Below are 21,005 nucleotides of genomic sequence, written 5' to 3' on the forward strand. Positions count from 1 at the left end.
GCGGCATTCTGTGGTAAAATTAAGCATGAAGACCAAACCGGTGAACTGCCATCAACGGTCATGTATGTAGGCTACCTCATTTTAAGAATGTACCAAATTGCTCTCAAGTATAATTAGAAACAACATATGACGTGACAAAATCATGACATAGTTTTCATCAAACATCACGACCACTTGACACTTTTACCACAAAGTCTTACCTTGTTCTTCTCAGACGGAGTATCTCTCCTTTGTAAAACCTCGAAGTGCCATGGAAAATAACTGCTCGCACGACTGAAATAATCTCGAACGAGGAAGGCAAATAAGCGGAAAGTGAGGGGAGACTTGCTCGTTGACGAACATTTCAAACAGCGGCACACTTCTATTCAGGTCTCCAGAGCGCTGCTACGTCGGAGGGTCTCTCACATCAACGTTGACATCAGAAAGGTTTAAGGTGGATCTTCGTGCCATAAGAGATGTTCTTCGGTGGGATGTTCTTAATATTCTTCGTCGGCAATGTACAACGGGCAGAGCCCATCTTTGTTAATAGAAAAATCCTTTGCAATTGCGCAGTTACCTTTAACGACGATTCAATGCCCGGCGTTTCTGTAGTTTAGGAGATATGTGCCAATCATTTGCTGCGTAAACTTAAGGACTCGCCACTGCGTGCCCATCCAGGGCTTGAAGAATATGCCGGTTGCACCCTAGATAGCTTACTACCAGGCACGGCCATCTCATTTAGACACACATTTAAATAATCTAGATTTACATTTAAACTTCATATGTGACACACTGTTTTAATTAGTACACATATTTTGTAATTATATTAGATGACAGCTCTAGGGCTTTGAGAACACGTCGCAAGCTACTGTAAGCATTTGTTAACATACATCTAAAAAATAAAGAAGAAAAAAGCACCCACCCCTTGGTGGCTAGTAGTACAGACGAAATAACTCAAGCAAGAAAAATAAACCAAATGTGCGTGCGAGGGAAGTGGATGTGCAAACCCCACAGATCATCCCTCGTGCACCTGAGTCGTTCTGTTATCTGTTACATTTTTGCACACCGGCAGCACCTTTTCAAGATGGTGTGTTCCTATGAGCCAAGTAATAGTCCAGATGGATCTGTCAATTAGGGTAAAATGCTGTTTTCCAGATGGTTGAGTCAGTGAGTGCAATAGATATTGATGTTTTTCCCCAAAATTGAATTTCAGCACATACATTTTTCAGTAGAACACAAATCCACAATTCACTGAAAGGTTGCAGGGACCCAAGAGGCAAAAGAAAGGAACACACAAAAAAACTTTTTGTTATGGAAAAGAAAGTTTATTGTTATGATGCATACTAACTTGTACAAAAAGCCTTGCATTAATGTTCTTAATTTATGCAAAAAGTTGTGAAGTAGACAAAGTTTGGGCACAAACATGAGTATGACATGACATGAGTAAAGCAGTGGTGAAAAATAATTACACAAACAAAATGCAATATACAAAGCTATTTACATAGACATCTCCTTAAAGAGTCTTTTTATGTCAATGGCATCCCAAAGACACTTGAAATAAATTATGTACAGTTTCATAAAGACCGGTAATGCGTTTTATGCGGGTTGTCGTTCATTCATTCATTTTTTTTAACAAAGGAAGTTTAAAAATATATATAAGTTGAGAGTTGTAAGGTGAGGCAAGGCAACTCTTAAGACACCGCCGTCGATGATGACGCCACCGCTGTCGGCTGGCTGGGCTGCGAGGGTTGGCTGAGAGTCTGGCCGCTGCTCGGCCGCCCATCGCTGTGCCGGGCCGTCGTTGGGTTGATGTTGACCTTAATGAAGTCCCTCAGGCCGTCGAAACCCTGCGTGAAGAGGAACTCCACATACCACTCCCAGTACTTCCCAGCCTGGAGCGAAGGAGAGGGAAGAGAGGCGAGAGACGCGAAATCAGCACTGGTGACTCTGGGACACCTTCGGGGGAATGCTGCAGATTTGAGTGCGAGAAAAGCGCTTCACATATAACGTTTTTAACGAACGCTAGCGGTAATTGAAGAGGGTTACCTTGATGGAGTTCAGGTCCACGTCGGCGCGCTCCGGCCAACACTGATGAAGAGAACATATAAATATTCATCCACTGTCTCCCTCCTACCAGGCTCTCTCTCTCTCTCTCTCTCTCTCGCTCTCTCTCTCACTCACTCACACTCTCTATCTCTCTCTCTACCCCTTCTTCTAAATCTCAGTTGAACACTGCTGGATGTTGCAGCAGCAGGACCAAAAAAAGGTGCCTGTATTATTAAACATGACGAAAAAACTGCAGGGCTCATACGGCGGCATGAATAATAAAATGTGATTCTGTATTAATGGAGCCTTCTATGAAAGATACATGAATACCGCATTCATCTCCATGTCCGGCCTTAAACTTATTAACCAAACGGGCCTCCACCGTGTCTCCTCGGGCACAGAGCACCTCCGGAGATCAAAGCCCCAACTGGGCCACAGCACGACTGAGCGGACTCTGCCGTGAAGAGGCTCCCAGACAGCTGCCATGTTTGACGGCGAGGCGAAGCGAGACTTGACATGTTTACCCTTTCATCTTAACTTCGTCACAGACCATGATTACGATATGCAGCACAAACAGAACTCCCGTGATAAAATACACAGGCACACTGTTAACAAGTTAGTACTCATGTACTACCATGTGGCGTTGTGTGTATAGTTGTGACTTCTACCGGTGCAGTACTCTTTATGAGGACAATATTACAAACAATATACTGTACACAAACATTATGTACAATCCAATACAATAACAAGCAATATATACTGTGCATGTATGTGGTGTTATCCTTTCTGACCTGTTGGTGGAAGTCTATGGCGTAGTTGAGGAAAGCTGGATGGTGGATGAGATCAAAGCTGTTTGAGTGGTCACCCACTTTGGTTCGCTCCAGCAGCGCTTCGCTGACCTGGATGCCCGACCTCGGGCCGAAGCTCTTAGAGTTCCACAGGTGGGCCACCATGGCAACAAGGTAGGAATTGAACTCCTGGTAGACACTCCGGTTGATGTGAATGGACAGCTGCGGAACATGGGGAAAGGGGTCTCTTATACATGAATGCATAAACGAGTAGAGCTCCTCATTCCTCATTGAAATACATGCAAATCTGTACATGTAGTAGGACACGGGCCATAAAACCAAAAAAAAGTGACACTCCTGCCCTTAATCCCTGCTATTACAGCAAGCAGAGCAGATGTAAAACACAGCACATAATTCATGGACAGCAGGGCCCTGGACTCAATGGGTGGCCGGCATAGTGCCTGATAGAGCAGAGCCTCCCCCATGTCAGAATTCTTTATGGGAGTGCGCCTTCATCTAAGTGAGAAAAGTAAGGGACTATAGCAGACGCCCGAGGGGCTTTCATTATGGATTCCTAATGCACAGCTGGGGGGTTCTTTTACAAGTGCATCCTTTAGTGAATTATGCAGCAGCTAAACTTTTTGAAATCACAAAAATAAAAATGAAGGGGAAAGGGGAGATAACCTCTGATTTCTGGGTGAAAAGCTCTTGGATTATACCTCTTTTTGCTTCTTTTGTTGCTCCTTGGCAGATGTCAGATTTTGCCTATACCTGCAAAAACATAAAAAAAAAAAAATGAACATTCAAAAATTGATAACCTTAAAACAACTTTTAATATCTGGTTAGTATAGCTGCTATTCTCAGAAATGTTGTCAGTATACTGTAGTGGATGACGACTGGCATTAGTTTCTGTAACTAAAGTGAGTATAACACAGCAAGCAAGACATTTAAAGAAAATGTCCTCAGGCTTTTTATTAAATAAGGACAGAATAGAAGCATGGCACAACAGTCTCTGCATTTGCTCGCGTTAAGCACACTGTAATAATTAAGGTCTGCACTGTGCACACTATGGCTTAAATGGCAACCGAAGAGCAAAACAATTTGTGCCATTCAGGTCGCTGCTAATGGGCCTTTTAGCAGGGAATATACAATAATTAGTTATGCTTAGTATTCAGTGATACCCTGCCACTTGTAACCCCCATTTCGATCGAGGCAGATTAAAATCATTTTTTGCTTTTCAACTTTGCGATAATGCCGGAGACACAATTTCTCGGCTGGCTTCCGGTGTCAAGTCAAATTAGTGGGACGAGCTAATGAGCCTGCAAATGAGTGTGCGCCATGCTCGGACTCGACGTGCCTGACGGACTACTTCCGCCGCGACCGTGAACCCCGGGGGCAGCGCGTCGGCCCACCAATTTTGTGCGCCCGACTAGTTTGCCTAGAATCCCCCCCGGTACAGCAGTGAGAGTGAGGCGGACGCACTCAGGGGTTATCCGACTCTTGCGCACGCGAGAGAAGCAAACGAGAGAAGCAAAACTGAAACTGGAACAGGTGCACAGTTAAACCATGCATACTACTGCAACAGAAAAGGATCGAGTGGGGTGTCTGTGCCTGTCTGCTGTGTGAGTGTGAGTGTGAGTGTGAGTGTGTGTGTGTGTGTGTGTGTGTGATGTCCGATGTCCGATCGCTACCTGAACATGATGTACCCAAGCCGATCAACGGAGACGGGGTCAGTGGCCAGGAGTGCTGGGTAGAAGACGCCAGGGGGCAACATGACAAACAGGGGCAAGCTGTACTTAAGGAACATGTCGGACACCTGCAGTGAACACAGTCAACGCGTCAGTGACAACAGAGAGGAAATGGGGTGGACTTACAGAGACATGCAGTCACGCACACACGGACACATATAGTGGCGCAGTGGTAGGCATCGCCGCTTTGAATGCAGTCAGTCAGGGTTCAATTCTTGAAAGTCTTTGTTCGCATATTACGATAGAATAAATGCTCTGCTAAATACTCTTGACATACTGTACATGTACAAACATTAAATACAAACTAAATATAAATACACTAAAACAACAACTCCATAGTCTATCTATATAATTAAATATTCCACCTCAAAGTATAGCCAAGATAACTCAACACTTACATCAGAAAGGAATAGATCATTAATCATATCTAAATAGAGGATATCATTGGAGAGTACCGAAGGCTGGCAGTAAGGAGGTGAAATGAGAGAGGTGGGGGTGTGTGGGCGTTACCGTCTCGTAGAAGCCCAGGGCGTGGTGGAGCAGCAGGGTGTGTCCCCGCTCCAGCTGCAGGCCCACCGAGGTCAGGCGGCCCACAAACTGCACCAGCTTCAGCACAGAGTCCAGGAACCCCGACAGACTCAGGCTCCTGGGAGAGGAAGGGAGAGATGGACACGTATGGATATGGATATGGACACACACGGACACACAGACACAGATTTAGGTCGGTCCTACTGAATACCGATTTACACTAAATCGGGAATCGTGCGGTGTAACTTTCTGTACAGAAGGTTAGTGCATCTGGGTAAGACTAGTGCAACATCACTTTTGGCGCTGTTTCAGGTTTTTTTTTTTTTTTTTTTTTTTTTAAATGTCTGAAAGGCCAAACAAACCGATAAGGAGATCTACAGACAAAAGAGACACATTAACACAAATTTGCCATGCCATTACTCATGTGTTAAACAATGCAGACGTGTGTGCTTCTCAGGTTGTTGATATTGCATGACAACATCTCTACAGTGCAGAGTAGGTCAATGCTATCTAGTTTAAAAACAGTGGACAGAAATAACGATGGTGGGTGAGACACATTAACTACAGAATAAACATTTTATTATATTACATGTGCAGGCTATAGTTTAGGCAACAGGTACTGTTGTTGTGTGTATCCACCAAGTGTGTTTGTGCACAGAGAAGCACGTGCAGACTATAGTTAGCCTCTTTCAGGTGATGAGCATAATTGTAGCCTAGCAGTCTTATTCAGCTCTCTGTCTCAGTTTCAGCTGTTCAAGGGGGAGAAAGAACCGCATCATATCAATAGATGGCAGTCTGCTTTGGCAGTGGTGCTTTGGTTTGGCAGGCCTGGGCGAAATTACAGCCTTTTTTGCCATGCCTTAATTGTTCCCCCTGCACGTGAGTAACACCTGGTGAAAATAAGACAGAACACCGCATTCTGTTAAGCAACGCATTAAGAAGGCATATTGTAAAATATAACGTTTTGTTGGGCCAAACTTGGTAGCTCCACCTATCACTTTAATCACCAACTTGTGATAATCGTGGTTGAGAAAACTGGAGCAGCTGCAGTGCAAAACACACTGTACAAGCAAGTTATAACATAAACTGTTGATGTTTCAACACATTACAACTATGGCAATATCAAATAGAGGTCATCAATAAAGTTCATTTAAAACATTTTCCGTTAAGTGCACAGAGTCGGCGTTCGATTTGAGACGACACTTTTCTTAGTTTAAATGTATGCACTCCACGAGTAAGCACACAGTGCACACAGGACAGTGCATTAGCGTGTAGGCTACTGATGAAGTATGCCATTTGTCATTCCAATTAAACTATTCTGATTAAAGATTTCATGCCATCTGTTTACATTCTATTCAGATCAGGTGCTCTCAAGCGCTTTAGAATTTTTGATCGAAAGAGTCGTTGTTGCGTACTTTTCCTTGAGAAGGCACAGCAGTGCAATCCGATTGACCGTATTCATGGCTGTTCAATAGGATTAGTAACGTAATACACCACCTCTTTCCCAATTAAAAATCTGATTGGATTGGCAGTTTCATTCCAATCAGGGTTTATATGCGTAATTTCGATTCCGATTGAGCCGTTATTCCGGTAATCGGAATAGAGGTGTCCATGTAAACCCACCTATCAACTTTGAACCTCCTAACTTAAACATACGCACACTCTCCCACATCCGAGACCTGGTGTTTTCAATACCACACAACCACACAATGCATGCTCACACAGCCACCAAACCCTTGTATGGCTTCAGCCAAGCAGTTCTGCAGCTCATAGCCTATTTCCCCTCTAAGCTTCGGCTTGCCCTCTGATCCACGCATCTTCCTCAAATGCCATGGATGCAGGTCACACAAGATATCAAACCTAAAGCACTGGTGTGCATGTGTGTCTGTGTGTGTGTGTGTGTGTGTGTGTGTGTGTGTGTGTGTGTGTGTGTGTGTGTGTGTGTGTGTGTGTGTACTGTACGTACACATATCTACAGCTTTGAGAACTGTACCCAATAACATGGGGTTAACCGGGGGGAAAAACACTGTCACCAAAACAACTCTGCGGCTGAAAACAAAGTGGCCCTGTGGGGCGGAGGTGTAAATCATCCGCTGCATCAGCCCTGCTGTATCACTACTGCTGCCTTGAACCCGTGGGCTCCGGCTGGTAAACACGACGCCAGAGAGACAGGGGCGGAGAGAGAGAGAGAGAGGGGCAGGCATTTGTGAAGACGGCCGTGGCGGCACACGCGCTGAACTGCTGACCCGGGCCCGTCACGCCTTTCAGCAGAGATATTCATTTCTCCACAAGGAAATCGAAAAGAGAGAAAACAATGGAGAGGGGAGGGGGGCGGGGGGTGGGGAGGGCAGATAGGGGGACAGAGTGAGGATGGGAGGGGGCACGGGGAGAGGGGACACAGAGAGAGAGAGGAACGGAATGAGAGTGAGAGCGTGAGAGTGAGCAAGAGAGGGAAGAACAGAATGAGAACAAGGGAGAGACAGAGAGAGAAATGGAATGAGAGTGAAGAGGGAAAGAGGGGAATGGAATGTGAACGAGAGAGAGAGAGAATAGTGACTTACATGGTGCTGCGGTTGTTGAGACTGATATCCAGCCCCTCCTCCTGGGCACAGACGGAATGCCAGGTCAGCCACTTCCGCAGCATGCTGGTCAGACACTCAATGACACTGCACTGCAAGTGGGAGACAGAAACAAGACAAATGGGAGAGAAAGAAGATGGAGTGACAGAGAGGGCGAGAGAGAGAGAAAGAGCGAGAGGGTGTAGTGGGGATGGATGAGAAGATATTTTGCGCCAAAATAAATGTGTAGATAACAGCAAACAACAGCGTACAGAGAGGGGGGCAAAAGTTCCTCAGACTGTGTTATGACTGGACTCCAGCTAAGAGGTCCTTAATAGGGCCGGCACTATGCAGAAGTGCTCTGCATGAGAATGAATGGCGGGGCTGGGCCAGCCAAGGTTACTGACAGTGTGGAAGGAGGAGAACTGGAGTGGAGAGGGTGAAGAGAAGGAGAGAGAGAGAGACAGATTAAAGAATGGAGGTCGAAAAATGAACTCACCTTGAAGAACACGGAGGAGGTAAAGTACAGCTGCATCAAAGGCTCGAAGAGAGCGTCCTTAATGTCTGCAAAGAAATGTTTAAAAAATGTTAACAAATAACTAACCACAGGCAGGCAGGCGGTAAGGAGGAGGGGAGTGAGTGTGCATGTATGGGGGTGTGTGGGTATGCTTGCGTGTCAACATGGCATGTGATGGGGCGGTTGCACAACATCTGCTTCATTCCAGCTTTAGCTGGGGACCAGGACCACAGATAAACCATGTTTTTGCACAAAGACAATTGTGCATAAAGACATATGCACTAGCACATGTACACAAACATGTTAACACACACACACACAGAGAGAGAGAGAGAGAGAGCACTCACAGGAGCTGGGCACCAGTGGAATGTCGCTGAGCAGCTCCAGTATCTGCGGCCGGTGAAGGAAGCCATCCCACACTTGCAGGAACTTGAAGAGGAAGCCCTCAGTGCTGGAGAAGCCCTCCTGTCAGGACACACACACACACACACACACACACACACACACACACACAAGCATGGATGAGCGGCAGCCTGCCTAACTGCCTAATCAGTTATTCACTAATGTGGCCGCGGATGACGTGCAGGGTGATTCAGACTGACAGGGCTGGTCCACGGGGAGGAGGGGGTCTCAGGTGAGGAGACACAGAGATAAACCCACAGAGTGAGAGAGAGAGAGAGAGAGAGAGAGAGAGGGAGGGAGAGTGAGAGAGAGGGGGGGAGAGAGAGCGAGAGAAGAGCCAAGAGTACTGCCAAGCACACTTTTTCTAGGGCACTTGGCTTGCACAACAACTTCTTGTAAAGAGAGAGAGAAGGCCAAAAGTGCGCTACGGGTCAGCCTCTCTCCGCTGGGGCCATGGCTTCGAGGTAGGTGTTCATGTCGCTGAGATTTGGGGGGAGGCTGTCAGGGGACGTGGCTGTCAGACGTGTGAGACGTGGGGACAAGAGGGGGGGGGGGGGGGTCACTGACCTGGAGGAAGTGTTGTGTGGAGACGAGCATGCTGAGGAAGTGAGAGGCTTCTGCCATGCTCTCCGGGCTACCGTCCGCAGGACCAAACAGGAACTCTGGATCACAAACACAAAAGTATGGAAACGTGCAGATGACTAAAACACGCTAAAAAAAAAAACACTGGCTTTGACGGTCATGAAACTGGTTCCTAAATACAGTAGAGTACAGAGTACAGTAGTACAAAAGGTGACTTTGGACAAGAATTTCTTCAAGGCATTTTCAGCAAGTGTTCTACACTCAATAGACCTGAAACTCAATTAAAAAGTGATTTAAGGGAGCTGGCCACTGGCTACAGTTTTTTAGTGAACTGCTCCCCCTTTCCTTTATAATAGAGCTTTTCCTCTTGAGGCCCGGTCACCTGCTTCTGCCCCTTTTGCTGTTGCCAACGGAACAAAAGCAGGAGAAAAGGAGGAATGTGCCTTACTCTGTTTCATATGGAAAATATTTTGGGAAACTTAAATGGATGTTGACTAATTGACAATCAAATTTAATGATATTATTCATACCGAGCCTTTGGATAAACAGTGTAAGGCCTATAGAGTCAACAGTTCTGTTACTGTTGTACATTGTAGACACTGATACTGAAATACAGCGGACCAGTCTTACTTTGTCGTCTCAAGCACTGGCCCAGGGCGTTCAGGCCAGCATTACAATGGAAGTATTTCACTTTGCTTTATTTTAAAGATGACAGCAATTCAATCTGATTTTTTAAAGCCACACACTTAAAATGAATGAGAGCTCTTAAGGCTGGTGTGAATTACATGGTGCCTTGCTGGAAGCAAATGTTAGCATCATATTCATTCATTATGATGCCAACATTATAAATGCTACACACTCATTATACACATACATATTATTAATGTACAGTAATATAGTTTATTTATTAATGAACGTATATGTGTGTGTGTATATAAAATCATAAGTAATTCTAGTCGTGTCATGTTTCTAATATTTCCTTTTTGTGGCCAGTCCCAACAAGGCTGCAAAGCAGACCTCCATAAAGTGAGTGAGTTAAGAGGCAGTACCTTCGTGCAGCGCGTGGCCCAGCCAGAAGTTGAGGCGGAGGAAGGCCGACTCGTCCTGCACACAGTCCAGGTAGTGCAGCGCCAGCGCCGAGCTGAGCAGGGAGCCCATCTGAGCTGGCAGCTGCAATCCCAAACAAACAAACAAACAAACAAACAAACAAACAAACAAAGCCAAAGTAAACAAACGAGTCGCAACAGAATTAGAAACCTCGAACGAGCCAATCAGAGAGCCGGGAGAGTGTATGGGGAAAAAAAAAGGTGAGAAAAGTCAGTCCGCTGAGAGAAAGCGTGGGGTTTTACGGGTTAGGCTTGGTGGGGGACCGCTGGTGACTGCAGAGCTCTGGGCTCCGAGGCGGCCCGCAGCACGACAGCTCCTCTTTTGCTCATTACACCGAGAAAAAGAGTGGAACTAAAGTGCTCGGTGAGCGCCACGCCGCCCAGAACCAACCCGGAGAGACAGCTCCGCCGGGGAGACGAGCCCGGCGCTCAGCCAAAGTGAACAACAGTGGCGCGCGTACATGATCTCACATTCCACCACAACCCACTGAGCATTGTGTTACACCCATTTATTCAGCACTACGCCATCACAATTCATCATCCTGATGACCACCACACACACACACACACACACACAAACAGACACACACACACACACACACACACACACACACACACACACACACACACACACACACACACACACACACACACACACACACACACACACACACACACACACACACACACACACACACACACACACACACGCATGATTTGCATCATTTTTTTTCTGGCGACTCTCTAACCGTTCGCCAGCCCTAAACAGGCTCTCACTGCTCAAACAGCTGCCCGACAATATGGGTGACGTGTGTTGGGAAATATAAATAAATAATTGTGTGCGGGCGGCAGATTGTCATTGGACATGGGCGAGCCTGCTCATAATTAAGGAGCAAATGCATCAGTCATTACCACAGGAGCAGCGACTGGGGAACGGAAAGGGATGCGGAGTGTGACGGCTAAGAGTGCCTGTGCACGTGCGCTTGTGTGTGTGTGTGTGTGTGGGATGGGGGAAGTGGTGGCGGGGATGAGAATCAATGATCCTTTTGCTGGGGCAGTGTGACGGATTTGTTTTCTGCGCCGTGATTGAGTGCTGTGTGCTTGACTGCTCTGCGTCGCCTCTCCCCCAGTGAGGGCCGCCTACAGCCGCGCCACACACACACAGGCTCGGGTATGAGTGTGCCGTGTGTGTGTTTGCTGAGTGTGTGTGAGTGTGTGTGTGTGTGTGTGTGTGTGTGTGTGTGTGTGTGTGTGTGCGCGCGCATGTGTGTGTGTGTGTGTGTTGTTGTTGTTGGGAGGGGGGTGGGCTGATGCAGAGGCTTGTGACGCGCACTGCCTGAGCCCCGGCTCCAAGGCTGGACTGAAGGAGGGCCGAGGCTGCGGCAGCTGAGGTGGTGGGGAGGGTTTATGTGGCGTGAAGCGGAAAGCGTCCCGCAGCCTTTTAAAAAGACATTCGTCAGCTGCCGCTGCCCGGGTCAGCTAAGCGGGTGCCGGGGTCACTGTTCGAACGAGGCCCTCTGATCGTCGTTTGCGTTGTTTCATTTTCCCAAGACGTGTCACGCGCTTGTTCTAATCACATTTCTAATTAGTCTACTCAGTGATGCATCGCCACGCGGCATAATTGATGTGAGGCCGGATATTAGCTGCCGCTGATGTACTGCGGCTAAATACACGCATCAATTTTACATGAACAAAGTGACGAGATGGGAGTCTCTCGCAGAATCTTTTTTTAGCCACTGGTATGCTCAAAAGTGTCAAACGCACACACGGCACACAAATGGTCCCAGCCGTGGAACAGTGATGCAGCTCCACCTTGTGTTAATGAGGAGGTATTACAACGACATAGAGGCATCAAGTCATGAAGTCATCAATATAATATATGTGTGAGTGTGTGTGAGTGTGTGTGTGTGTGTGTGTGTGTGTGTGTGCGTTTACCTCAATACTGTTCAGGTTATCTAGCAGCTCGTTGAATGAGCTCAGCTGCTGCAGGCACACCCCTCTCCTGCTGTTGGCACCCGAGATCTCCATTGATGGGGTCAAGGCTGGCACCTCCAGGTGATGGAATTTCTGCGCAAGAAACATTGAGTGAGTGAATGAGTATGTGAGTGTGTGTGTGTGTCTGTGTGTGTCTGTGTGTGTGTGTGTGTGTGTGTGTACACACATAAAAGAGGTGAAGGGGAGAGATGAAGAAGGAAATGAAGGCGTCAGCAAGTCTCATTCCCCTCCATCTCTCGCGCCTGGTCCCCTGGATCTTTCCCTTCAGCTTCCCTTCACAGGTCAGAGCCCATCAGCAGCAGGCACTTGGAATTTACACCGCATTCAAGAGACATTAGATGAGCCGCTGAGTTGCAAAACGACTCACTGCGGCTTTTATCAAAATTGCGCTCGAGCTCAACGCCACGCTTGACTGGGCCCGAAAATGACTCGCGCCCGGCCAAAAAAAGTTATCGTCGAAATTACCACAGGACATAAACACGAAAAACTCCTGGCTCATCTTGTTTTTTAAAGCGATATCGCACTTGACTCGTTTATCAAGCGACTTCGGAGGGCCCGTCCACACACTGACGCGAGGAGAAACTTAAAACCCCTGTGGTTACCTGAGACATAGTAGGCAGCGCAGCAGCAGTCTGAATTATTCCATTCCCTTTACTATCTCACACACACACAGGGCTTAAAGCAAGGACATTTTTCTGTGCCTGAAGTTATCTGACATTTTTGAGGACATTTTGTATAATCTGCTTTCAAATCTTAAACGGTCCTGCCCACTTCTGAACACCAGTATCTGAGAACTTTAAGCGCACGCGCACACACACACATACACACATACACACACACACACGCGCGCACACACACACAAGCGCACTCACACACACAGAATATACGACACTTAAGAAGCTGTGAGACTGGAATGAAAGTGCCCGTCATCTCCACATACCCTTTTCCTTGAATTGGACTTCAGCCGCACGCCTAGTCTGAGTTCCATGCTGGGAGCCTCTTTTCCGACGTTCCTCTTCTTCAGCGTAGCGAGCGCAAGCTTCCAAGTGGTGTTGTGGGTTCTGAAGCCAGCCTGCACCAGTACACACAACAGGGGGTCAACAGAATGCACAACTGAGACACATCTTTAATCTTCTGGATAGATCCTGCACATAAACGCTACAACAGTTAAAAAAGATTCTCATTTTCATTAGGAAGAAATTTCGCAAAATCAATGTTTAAGCCGCGGCTAATAGTTGAGAAATGACGATAAGTTGAGGAAATGAATGTATGGCAAAGCCGACAGACCCTCATGCTGGACGGCATGGTGAGAGTGACCATCTCTGGACAGAACACTTTGTAGAGGGCCAGTAGCTGCATAAGGTACGGCTGTTTGCCCTGTTGAGGAAGCAGACAATACAATTCAATTCTCTATCCAGAAAAAATAAAGCGGTTTGCCGAAATAACATAGAAAGAGGCCTGTTTCATTTATGATACACATAGAAACTGTTTTTTATGTCTTACACATATAATGGTTTGTTTGGGAAAAGCGCAAGCATCTCTCCCTTGACATTCTCCCAGGATGCACCTTGTGTGCTAAATTCTTTTATTTATTTATTTTACAAACATTGTTATGTCCCTTTCTTCCTGTGGTTGAAAATAAAAACACATCATTCCACTTTAACAACTACAAAAGTACTGCTAACCTAAAGTGCACCCTGAAAAATCTCTTCATTCAATGCCAAGAGGAAAATCAATAATCATAAAAAAAAAATAAAACACACACACACACACACAATTTAAAAACCAATCTACACCAAAAGGCTGGAATAGATCATTTCAGATTTATTTACCATTCTGGCTTGAATGTCCAACAGCTTTCGAACTCGGAAGGGCTTCACTGAGAGAGACAAAAACAGACGCAGGGTGATAAAGCAGTTAGGGGGTGAGTGGCGACACCATTCAAGAGAAAAGGAATGTATAGATTTGTCATGCTGCGTAGCAAGGCTTGAGTTCACACCAGCTTAATAACACCGACTCTTTACAAAATGCCTCCTATGCTTTGCTGATGACATTAAGTGTGGCTGTAGGCCACAGTGCTTTCAGATCACATCTATCCAGTCTCCAAGAGTATCATGTGGCATGTAGTGGGTGCAACACTAATCTTAACAAGTTAACACCCTGGGAAACCATAAGAGGAAGAAGGGACCAAGACACAATAAATCCATTCCTGGGCCTGAAAGTGCCAACGTGGCTAGGGTAACAAAAAAGCTAAGCAAATTCTCTCTTACCATGTGCTTTTATGGTTAGAAGGTACAACAGGTGGCAGATGAAGGGACACTGTGGGCAGAGGATGGGGAAACAAGAAGCACAATCAAGAACTGCTGTGGACTGAGGAACAAAGCAATTTCCCAAAGGTTTGCTTCAGTGAATCAGACCAGTAAAAGCTATTTGAAATGACTTCCATAGAACACCAGTTCACATGAAATCACTTATGAAAGTCTGTGTGCATTCTAATGAAAAATCCTGTGGCAAATGCTTCATGGAAATGTGAAATCAGAACAAAAAGCTGAAATGTCTAGGTCCGTCACTTTCGCAAAAACATGACAGTTTCTCCTCTGCTCTCTCTTAAGTAATTTCAAATCTCTCAGTGAATAAAATTCAGATTAAATTTAAATACTCAATTTGACAGCCCCAGATATCATACACAGAGATGGCATTTTCGCCATCATCTTACAAGCTAGATTTGATTAGCTCATTATCCAATCTGTATCACCAACTACCTTCCCAAACCTCCCTATTCCCATTAGGCAGCCTTCTCAACCAGAGGTGCATTCAAACTAGCAAAATAGGCAAACGTTTGCAAACAGTTTTCCACTTGCCTCGAGTTCTCCGCAAACATTTGCAATCAATCGCAAACAGTTGAAGGAGGTTGTTATCTGTGTAATCCAGTGGAACTGGACGTGAGAACCACGGAATGTAAATATATTTGCCATTCACCATTGTTTTCCGAATTTGAATGCACCTCAGTTGTGGGCCACACTCATGACTGCCACCGGACTCACCAGATTTTCATCGGTCACAAAGCTGAATATGAAGCCGTAGATGGCCCTTAGGTTGTCCTTACAGTCAATCGTGTCAAACATCGTCAGCACCCAGCGCACGAAAAGCATCTGGAACATGTGAAAACACCAGTCACAACCACCACTAAATTACCTCTTCAAATGCTACATGTTGAGGGTATAAATAAAACCATGCAAAGGAAATGAATTAAAAGTGATCAAAAAATGGAGTCATGCCTGAGAATTACGGTAAATTATTATAAAAATACATATCTCGTCACTATTTGTCAAAAGGTAAAAACATTGCGAGATTACATTATTGATTTACAATCATTCCTCAAACCGTTTTAGGGTGTCCTTTACCTGCATGGATTGGGGCATTTTCTGTGTGCAGAGCCATGAGAACCCTCTGACCACAGCCTCTTGGGGCACTACTGAAGCCGGAACCAGAAACCGCAGCACCCGTGACGATATCGTACTCGCTGCGTAGGGAACATAGTTAGGTCAACTCTGACTGCTGTTGCAGTTATCCATTATCAAGCAATAAACGACATGACCATCTGTTAACTTCTTTGTGTTTCAAGTCAGCTGTACTCTCCATTCTGTCCAACGGCTACAAGCACAATGTTTGGGATTGGGAACAGTTCAGTCTTCTCAAACAGCATTGGCTCATACCAAGTATAAAAACATTTTAACACACCTCTAATCAAATTTAAAGCAGCACTCAACATGATTGGCTCTCGGGATCTCCCAACAGTTGAGAAGCGCAATAATAGGCTAAATAAACTAAATATGCGTCTCTTGCATATAACTCCGATATAATACAGAGTAATGCACCGAAGCTAAACAAACTACATATGCGCCTTTTGCAACAAAGTATGAACAAATTGTTATGTTATGGTCAAAAAACTGTTACGGGTGCCTTTAATTTTGTGTTTCCACTCATGTCCTTCAGAGACCCTTGTCTACCTTGCTTAAATAGTTACATCCACTTATCAAAAACAACAACAACAACAGGACTATTCCCTTTTAACGACACATAAGAGTAGGGAATAGCGAAGGTGTAAGAAGAGTAATTGACATACAACAGAAAATACTTACTCAAGCGCCGGCTCATGGCGAACTCCAGCATGATGGAGACTGCATCTGGAGGAAGCCCCTGAGCCAGGGCTATCCTCTCCACCCGTTCTAAGTGCTCTGTCAATTCATCGTTCCCCATTACAGGCGTGCCCGCTTTAACTGAGACCAAAATCAGACAACAATCACGCTATTAGCAAACACCAGCAGTATTTCTATTCCACAACAATAAGCATATCAGGCAATCTCATGGTGGATAAGTGATTGCAAAAACCTATGTACTGTAACCTGCCCTACAGCAACTGTAGATAAGACAACTGACAGTATTAAGTTGACAATATTTGTGTTACAGCTGAATAATTTCCAGCACATTCATTTCTTAATACAAGATTTTATCAAATTGCAACTTTGGGCCCCTGTGATATACTGAAGAACCAGAGATCCTGTCTCCTTTCCTTCACTCAGACCCAATACCAATTAGGAACACTGTCTTGACTCACTGTTATCAGTGTTAGGATGTTAATAACATCTCCTAATGTGACCCATCGTACATTACAAAAGGTTACCTCCGAGACTGCAAAATACTGAGGAAGATCCATTGTACTACTCTGCCTAGTCTGTCTAAATAAGACAACTCTGAAGAGCTCTATATTCTCTAGGCTCTAGTACAACAGAAATCATGACCAGGGTTGGCTCGGATATTGCGTATTGGGCATCAAATCATGTGCCATGCATGTAAACACATCAAAGGTGCTGTGTTGAGACAGACATGACACTGAGACGTCACGCTAGACAGATGGGCAATGTTGACGTTAGCCCATAGACTAGGCCCATACTCTCGAATACACTGAATTTTATTTTCAAAATAGTGCATTTATGTACTGTACTATGTATAATACAAACATTACCGCAAACGACACTGAAGTTTTTACGATTTTGGTCAGTCTCATACGGGCCCCTGAGAGTTTGCTAACCTGTTTGTTAGCCCGTTAGCTACCGCTAGGTAACTTTACCGTTGATTTAGCCAAGCTTTGTTTACTAAACAAGTTGACGTGTTTGCACCCAGTCGTGTTGTTCAGAAGGCAACTCTTAAATAGCTCAGCAGCAATAACACCAGTCTCCCCGGATGTGAAAAACAAATGTGATACAAACATAAATGTGAAACATTACCTTGGGCGAAGTACTTAAACGCCACCAAAAGGGGGGCCTCCGCCTCACTTTTCCTCTTCGCATTTTCTGCTATACGCAAACTTCTGTTGTTAGAACTACACGTTGACTCATGTTCATCTGAACAATTTGTCGCTTCACCTAACTCAGACAGACTAGATGACTTCGTCATTGTTGATCAAATAAAAAGGTACACATTCAGTTGTTCTTGCTACATTTTCCCATTCTCGACCGAATGAATTCAAACAAATATCAAACCCTTCCCGCGACCGTTTGCGCAGGCGCACTATGGCTCCTAATGGTCACGTGGTTATGTGACGTCAGCTTCGTTAGATCAGAATATTTTGAAGGCAGGGTAGGCTCATTCACCTTTACGTTACAATCAAATATGACTTCATCAGTTAAACCCGAAATACTTATTGAATATGGGCTACAGAAATGTAGCAATTTTGCCAAAATGGCTTTATTGACAATTTGATGCTTCTGTGCATCTCTGCCCTCCCTCCACCAGGGGATGCAAAAGTCTAGCCCTACTATCTGAGGCAGGTAGGCGTATCAGGAGCCACAGACTTTGGTATCTATCAGGACTTACTTACCTGACTTTAAATGAAGCAGAACTAATTTTGGTGGGATAAGTCTTTATTAGGTGCTCATTTCCAAATGGCAATTGTTTTACTGAATGTGGTACAGCAAAGGCATAATATTCTTTACGTATCTTCCAGCATGATATGTTATATGCTGACCTTTTTCAAAAAATAAACATTTTGGGAGATAAATTCGGGGATGAAAAGGGTTCTTAGCTCAACTGAACATACGTTAACATTTTTCAACTTAACATATTCCATTTAAAAACAAATTATTGGCATGGGTTCCTCCTCTTCATGAGTCTGCGGAATGAGAAGGCATTGTTTCTTCATGCATACAAAATAGTATCTCTTACGGAGAGGAATTTTTTAAACACAACATAAAAAAGGAACAAAAAACATGGGACTAAAATCACTACAACTGTACAACAACAATATGATAAATTCAACAAATTTAATCAACTTTAATGATTCAACAACTAAATTAAATAAATAGCCTACTTAAACCTTGGGGAATTAACTAAACTAAAAGAAAACACAGTTTATTATATTATCAGATCATTTACTTATAAAAGCATCAAGTGTAGTCTTTACTGCAAAATTAGTCCTTTCTGCATAACAATACAGTCATACTAATTCTTCAACAGCAGGAGTTATTTCAATTGCATGGCTGTTATGCATCATGACCTTTGATGAGAATCATGACCTTTGATGTGGAACCAAACAACAAACAGAAAACATAGAAAACGAAGATTGAAGATAGATTGATGGTTGCAACGCGTGTCTTCCTTCCCTTCACAGAGCTACATCATATCAAACAGTTGCCACGAGGGTGATTATCAGAGACAACACAGAGGCTATGAGCAGTGTCACTACTGCCTCTTTGATGACCATGGTTGAACAGAACATAAGAGAGCTGATGAGTGTGATAACCGGTCAAGCAGGTTGGCCAGGACGGGGCTTTGGTGAATGGAGATCACTCTGTGGCGACTGTCTTTTGTTTGGACACCAATCTCTTTCATCCAGCATAATAATGTCCTCTCTCTGGCCCCAGCTCGTCTACCGGCCAAGCTAGGGGAGAGAGGCAGGACTAGGAGAGCTTGACTTTGTTCTTTTCCTGGGCGCCAACCTGCGCTTCCCGGCTCTCCTCCCGCTCTGGCCGCTCGTCGCTCTGGCGGGCGATAAGCAGGCGACACGTGAGCAGGATGCCGAACACCAGGGCGTGGGCATAGCGTTTGAGGGGATCCCCCACCAGCTGGTGGAAGAACAGTACAGCCAGCATGACCAGCAGGAGCAGGAAGTTGGCCACGTCCTTGGGTTTCCCTGGAACCAGGGTGAGGACCACACCACAGCTCACTTCCAAGGTGCCGATGATCTTACGCAAAAGCACCGAGCTTACACCAATCTTTTTCAATCCTGGCAAGGCCTTGGCATAACTCTTGTAGGCCCTTTTCTGCAAATCAAACATTGAAAGAGTTAACAATCAGTCAAAACAAGTAAGAACAAGAAGTAATCTATAATGACATATATGCCTACTAGAGTTTGGCTGGAGCCTTTTCTCCAATACTAAGGCTTTCCATTCTTGTCACTTTAAGAAAGTAGGCCTACTGCAAAAATCTAAACAGGCTACAGTAGCGCCATAATTAGGCATGTCTGGTGGGGAGTTGAAACTGGGGGATGGGGCAGCCCTGTCGTTCAAACCAGCCTTTTCAATTTAGTTTAAAACCTTGCAGGTCAGGGAAAACTCATGAGACTTTCACAATTTATGGGCCCAAATAGGCATAGCCTACTCATGCTAATGCAAGAACATGGAGCTCAGATTGTTTCAGTGCTGGATCAAACCAGTCAAATTACATGTGTCAAATACCCCACCAGCTACGAAAAGCTAATACATACCTAAGCTGAAGGAAGCATGGCATGCACATATTACCGGTCTAGCTCAACAGCCGACAGTTCAACATCAGCACCAACCGGCGCACATAGAATTTGCTCGAAAGCGCCGCCATTACCGAAGTAAGAAATTGTTAAAATAGCTAAAGAAATGTAACAATCCTGTCTTTTCCATGCTAATGTGGTAACATGACCACATGTGAAAATCCATTTGAAACGAAATACAAGAAAAATACAATGTATCCCTATTGCATGACCAATGGCTGACAGCACTATTAGCTTTATTGCGTGTGATTGATCAGAGTTTCATTAAATATTAAGGTCGGTAACCCACGCCTCTATGCAGAATCTGAAAACTAATCATTTAGGCGTGTATTTGTATTTTCTAAACGAATTTCACGTTGTGCTACGGGCTATGCAGAAAAGAGCATCACATGGCAATAATGCTCTGGATGAGCGCATGTGAACAATTATGCTATGGGAATAAAAAACGAATGAATGAAAAACAATTGTGTGTGAAGAAAAACGGAAAATAGCTACAAGTATTACCGCAGATGTACAGTAAATCTACCGACAATATTGCTGTGACCCAGGTGCCCCAGATGCCCTCGATGTGGCTATCGCAGGATGCAGCGCGACGACCACTTACCATTTCATTGTACGCATCTTTGCTCAGTCTTGGCGTGAGTTTAATAGTGCCCATGAAAACGAAAAATAGACCCAGTGCAAATGAGAGTGCAACAATGGTTATTGTCCTTGGTGAGGCCATCTTCGGTTAATTTCCCTGCAGAGTCCTACGATCAGAAAATAGGCTATCCGCTGCTGTGTTCGCCTACTGTAACATTAGGTTACCCACAGTGGCCTGTGCAGGAGATACATGTAGGGGGATGGGCTCGCAGCGAATCAAAAATGGCGACGTGCCACTTTATTACAGGGTCCAAGTGTCCTTTGTTTTGAATGCCAGAATCAAGTTAATTGTCAACACAAACACAGGGAA

General features: G+C 45.0%; 2 protein-coding genes across 2 annotated transcripts; both read right to left on the bottom strand.

Moving 5' to 3' along the window:
* Window positions 1–1,288: 1,288 nt before the first annotated feature.
* Window positions 1,289–17,794, bottom strand: cenpi (centromere protein I). The gene is made up of 20 exons (XM_062525116.1): window positions 17,538–17,794; window positions 16,392–16,529; window positions 15,654–15,772; window positions 15,294–15,401; window positions 14,520–14,568; window positions 14,082–14,128; window positions 13,537–13,626; window positions 13,190–13,321; window positions 12,190–12,321; window positions 10,198–10,318; window positions 9,134–9,228; window positions 8,512–8,629; window positions 8,147–8,211; window positions 7,651–7,760; window positions 5,072–5,207; window positions 4,505–4,629; window positions 3,533–3,584; window positions 2,817–3,035; window positions 2,026–2,067; window positions 1,289–1,871 (listed from the first exon to the last, which is right to left on the bottom strand). Exons 1-20 carry the CDS (start codon window positions 17,704–17,706, stop codon window positions 1,671–1,673), a joined length of 2,268 nt encoding a protein of 755 aa, XP_062381100.1. The 5' UTR covers window positions 17,707–17,794; the 3' UTR covers window positions 1,289–1,670.
* Window positions 17,795–18,165: 371 nt separating this feature from the next.
* On the bottom strand, window positions 18,166–20,865 carry tmem35 (transmembrane protein 35). Its single transcript, XM_062524657.1, has 2 exons — window positions 20,658–20,865; window positions 18,166–19,571 (listed from the first exon to the last, which is right to left on the bottom strand). Exons 1-2 carry the CDS (start codon window positions 20,775–20,777, stop codon window positions 19,209–19,211), a joined length of 483 nt encoding a protein of 160 aa, XP_062380641.1. The 5' UTR covers window positions 20,778–20,865; the 3' UTR covers window positions 18,166–19,208.
* Window positions 20,866–21,005: the final 140 nt, after the last annotated feature.

Source organism: Sardina pilchardus, chromosome 21 (assembly GCF_963854185.1).
Source record: "Sardina pilchardus chromosome 21, fSarPil1.1, whole genome shotgun sequence".
Lineage (NCBI taxonomy): Eukaryota > Metazoa > Chordata > Actinopteri > Clupeiformes > Clupeidae > Sardina > Sardina pilchardus.

What these genes read in the sequence shown, in the direction of transcription:
- cenpi (XM_062525116.1), bottom strand. Translation starts at nt 17,706, where the DNA reads ATGACGAAGTCATCTAGTCTGTCTGAGTTAGGTGAAGCGACAAATTGT. An exon ending in CCATGCCGTCCAGCATGAGG is followed by an intron (nt 13,322 to 13,536) that starts GTCTGTCGGCTT and finishes GTACTGGTGCAG; the next exon opens with GCTGGCTTCAGAACCCACAA. An exon ending in CTTGGGTACATCATGTTCAG is followed by an intron (nt 3,585 to 4,504) that starts GTAGCGATCGGA and finishes ATGTTTTTGCAG; the next exon opens with GTATAGGCAAAATCTGACAT.
- tmem35 (XM_062524657.1), bottom strand. Translation starts at nt 20,777, where the DNA reads ATGGCCTCACCAAGGACAATAACCATTGTTGCACTCTCATTTGCACTG. An exon ending in AAGATGCGTACAATGAAATG is followed by an intron (nt 19,572 to 20,657) that starts GTAAGTGGTCGT and finishes TTTGATTTGCAG; the next exon opens with AAAAGGGCCTACAAGAGTTA.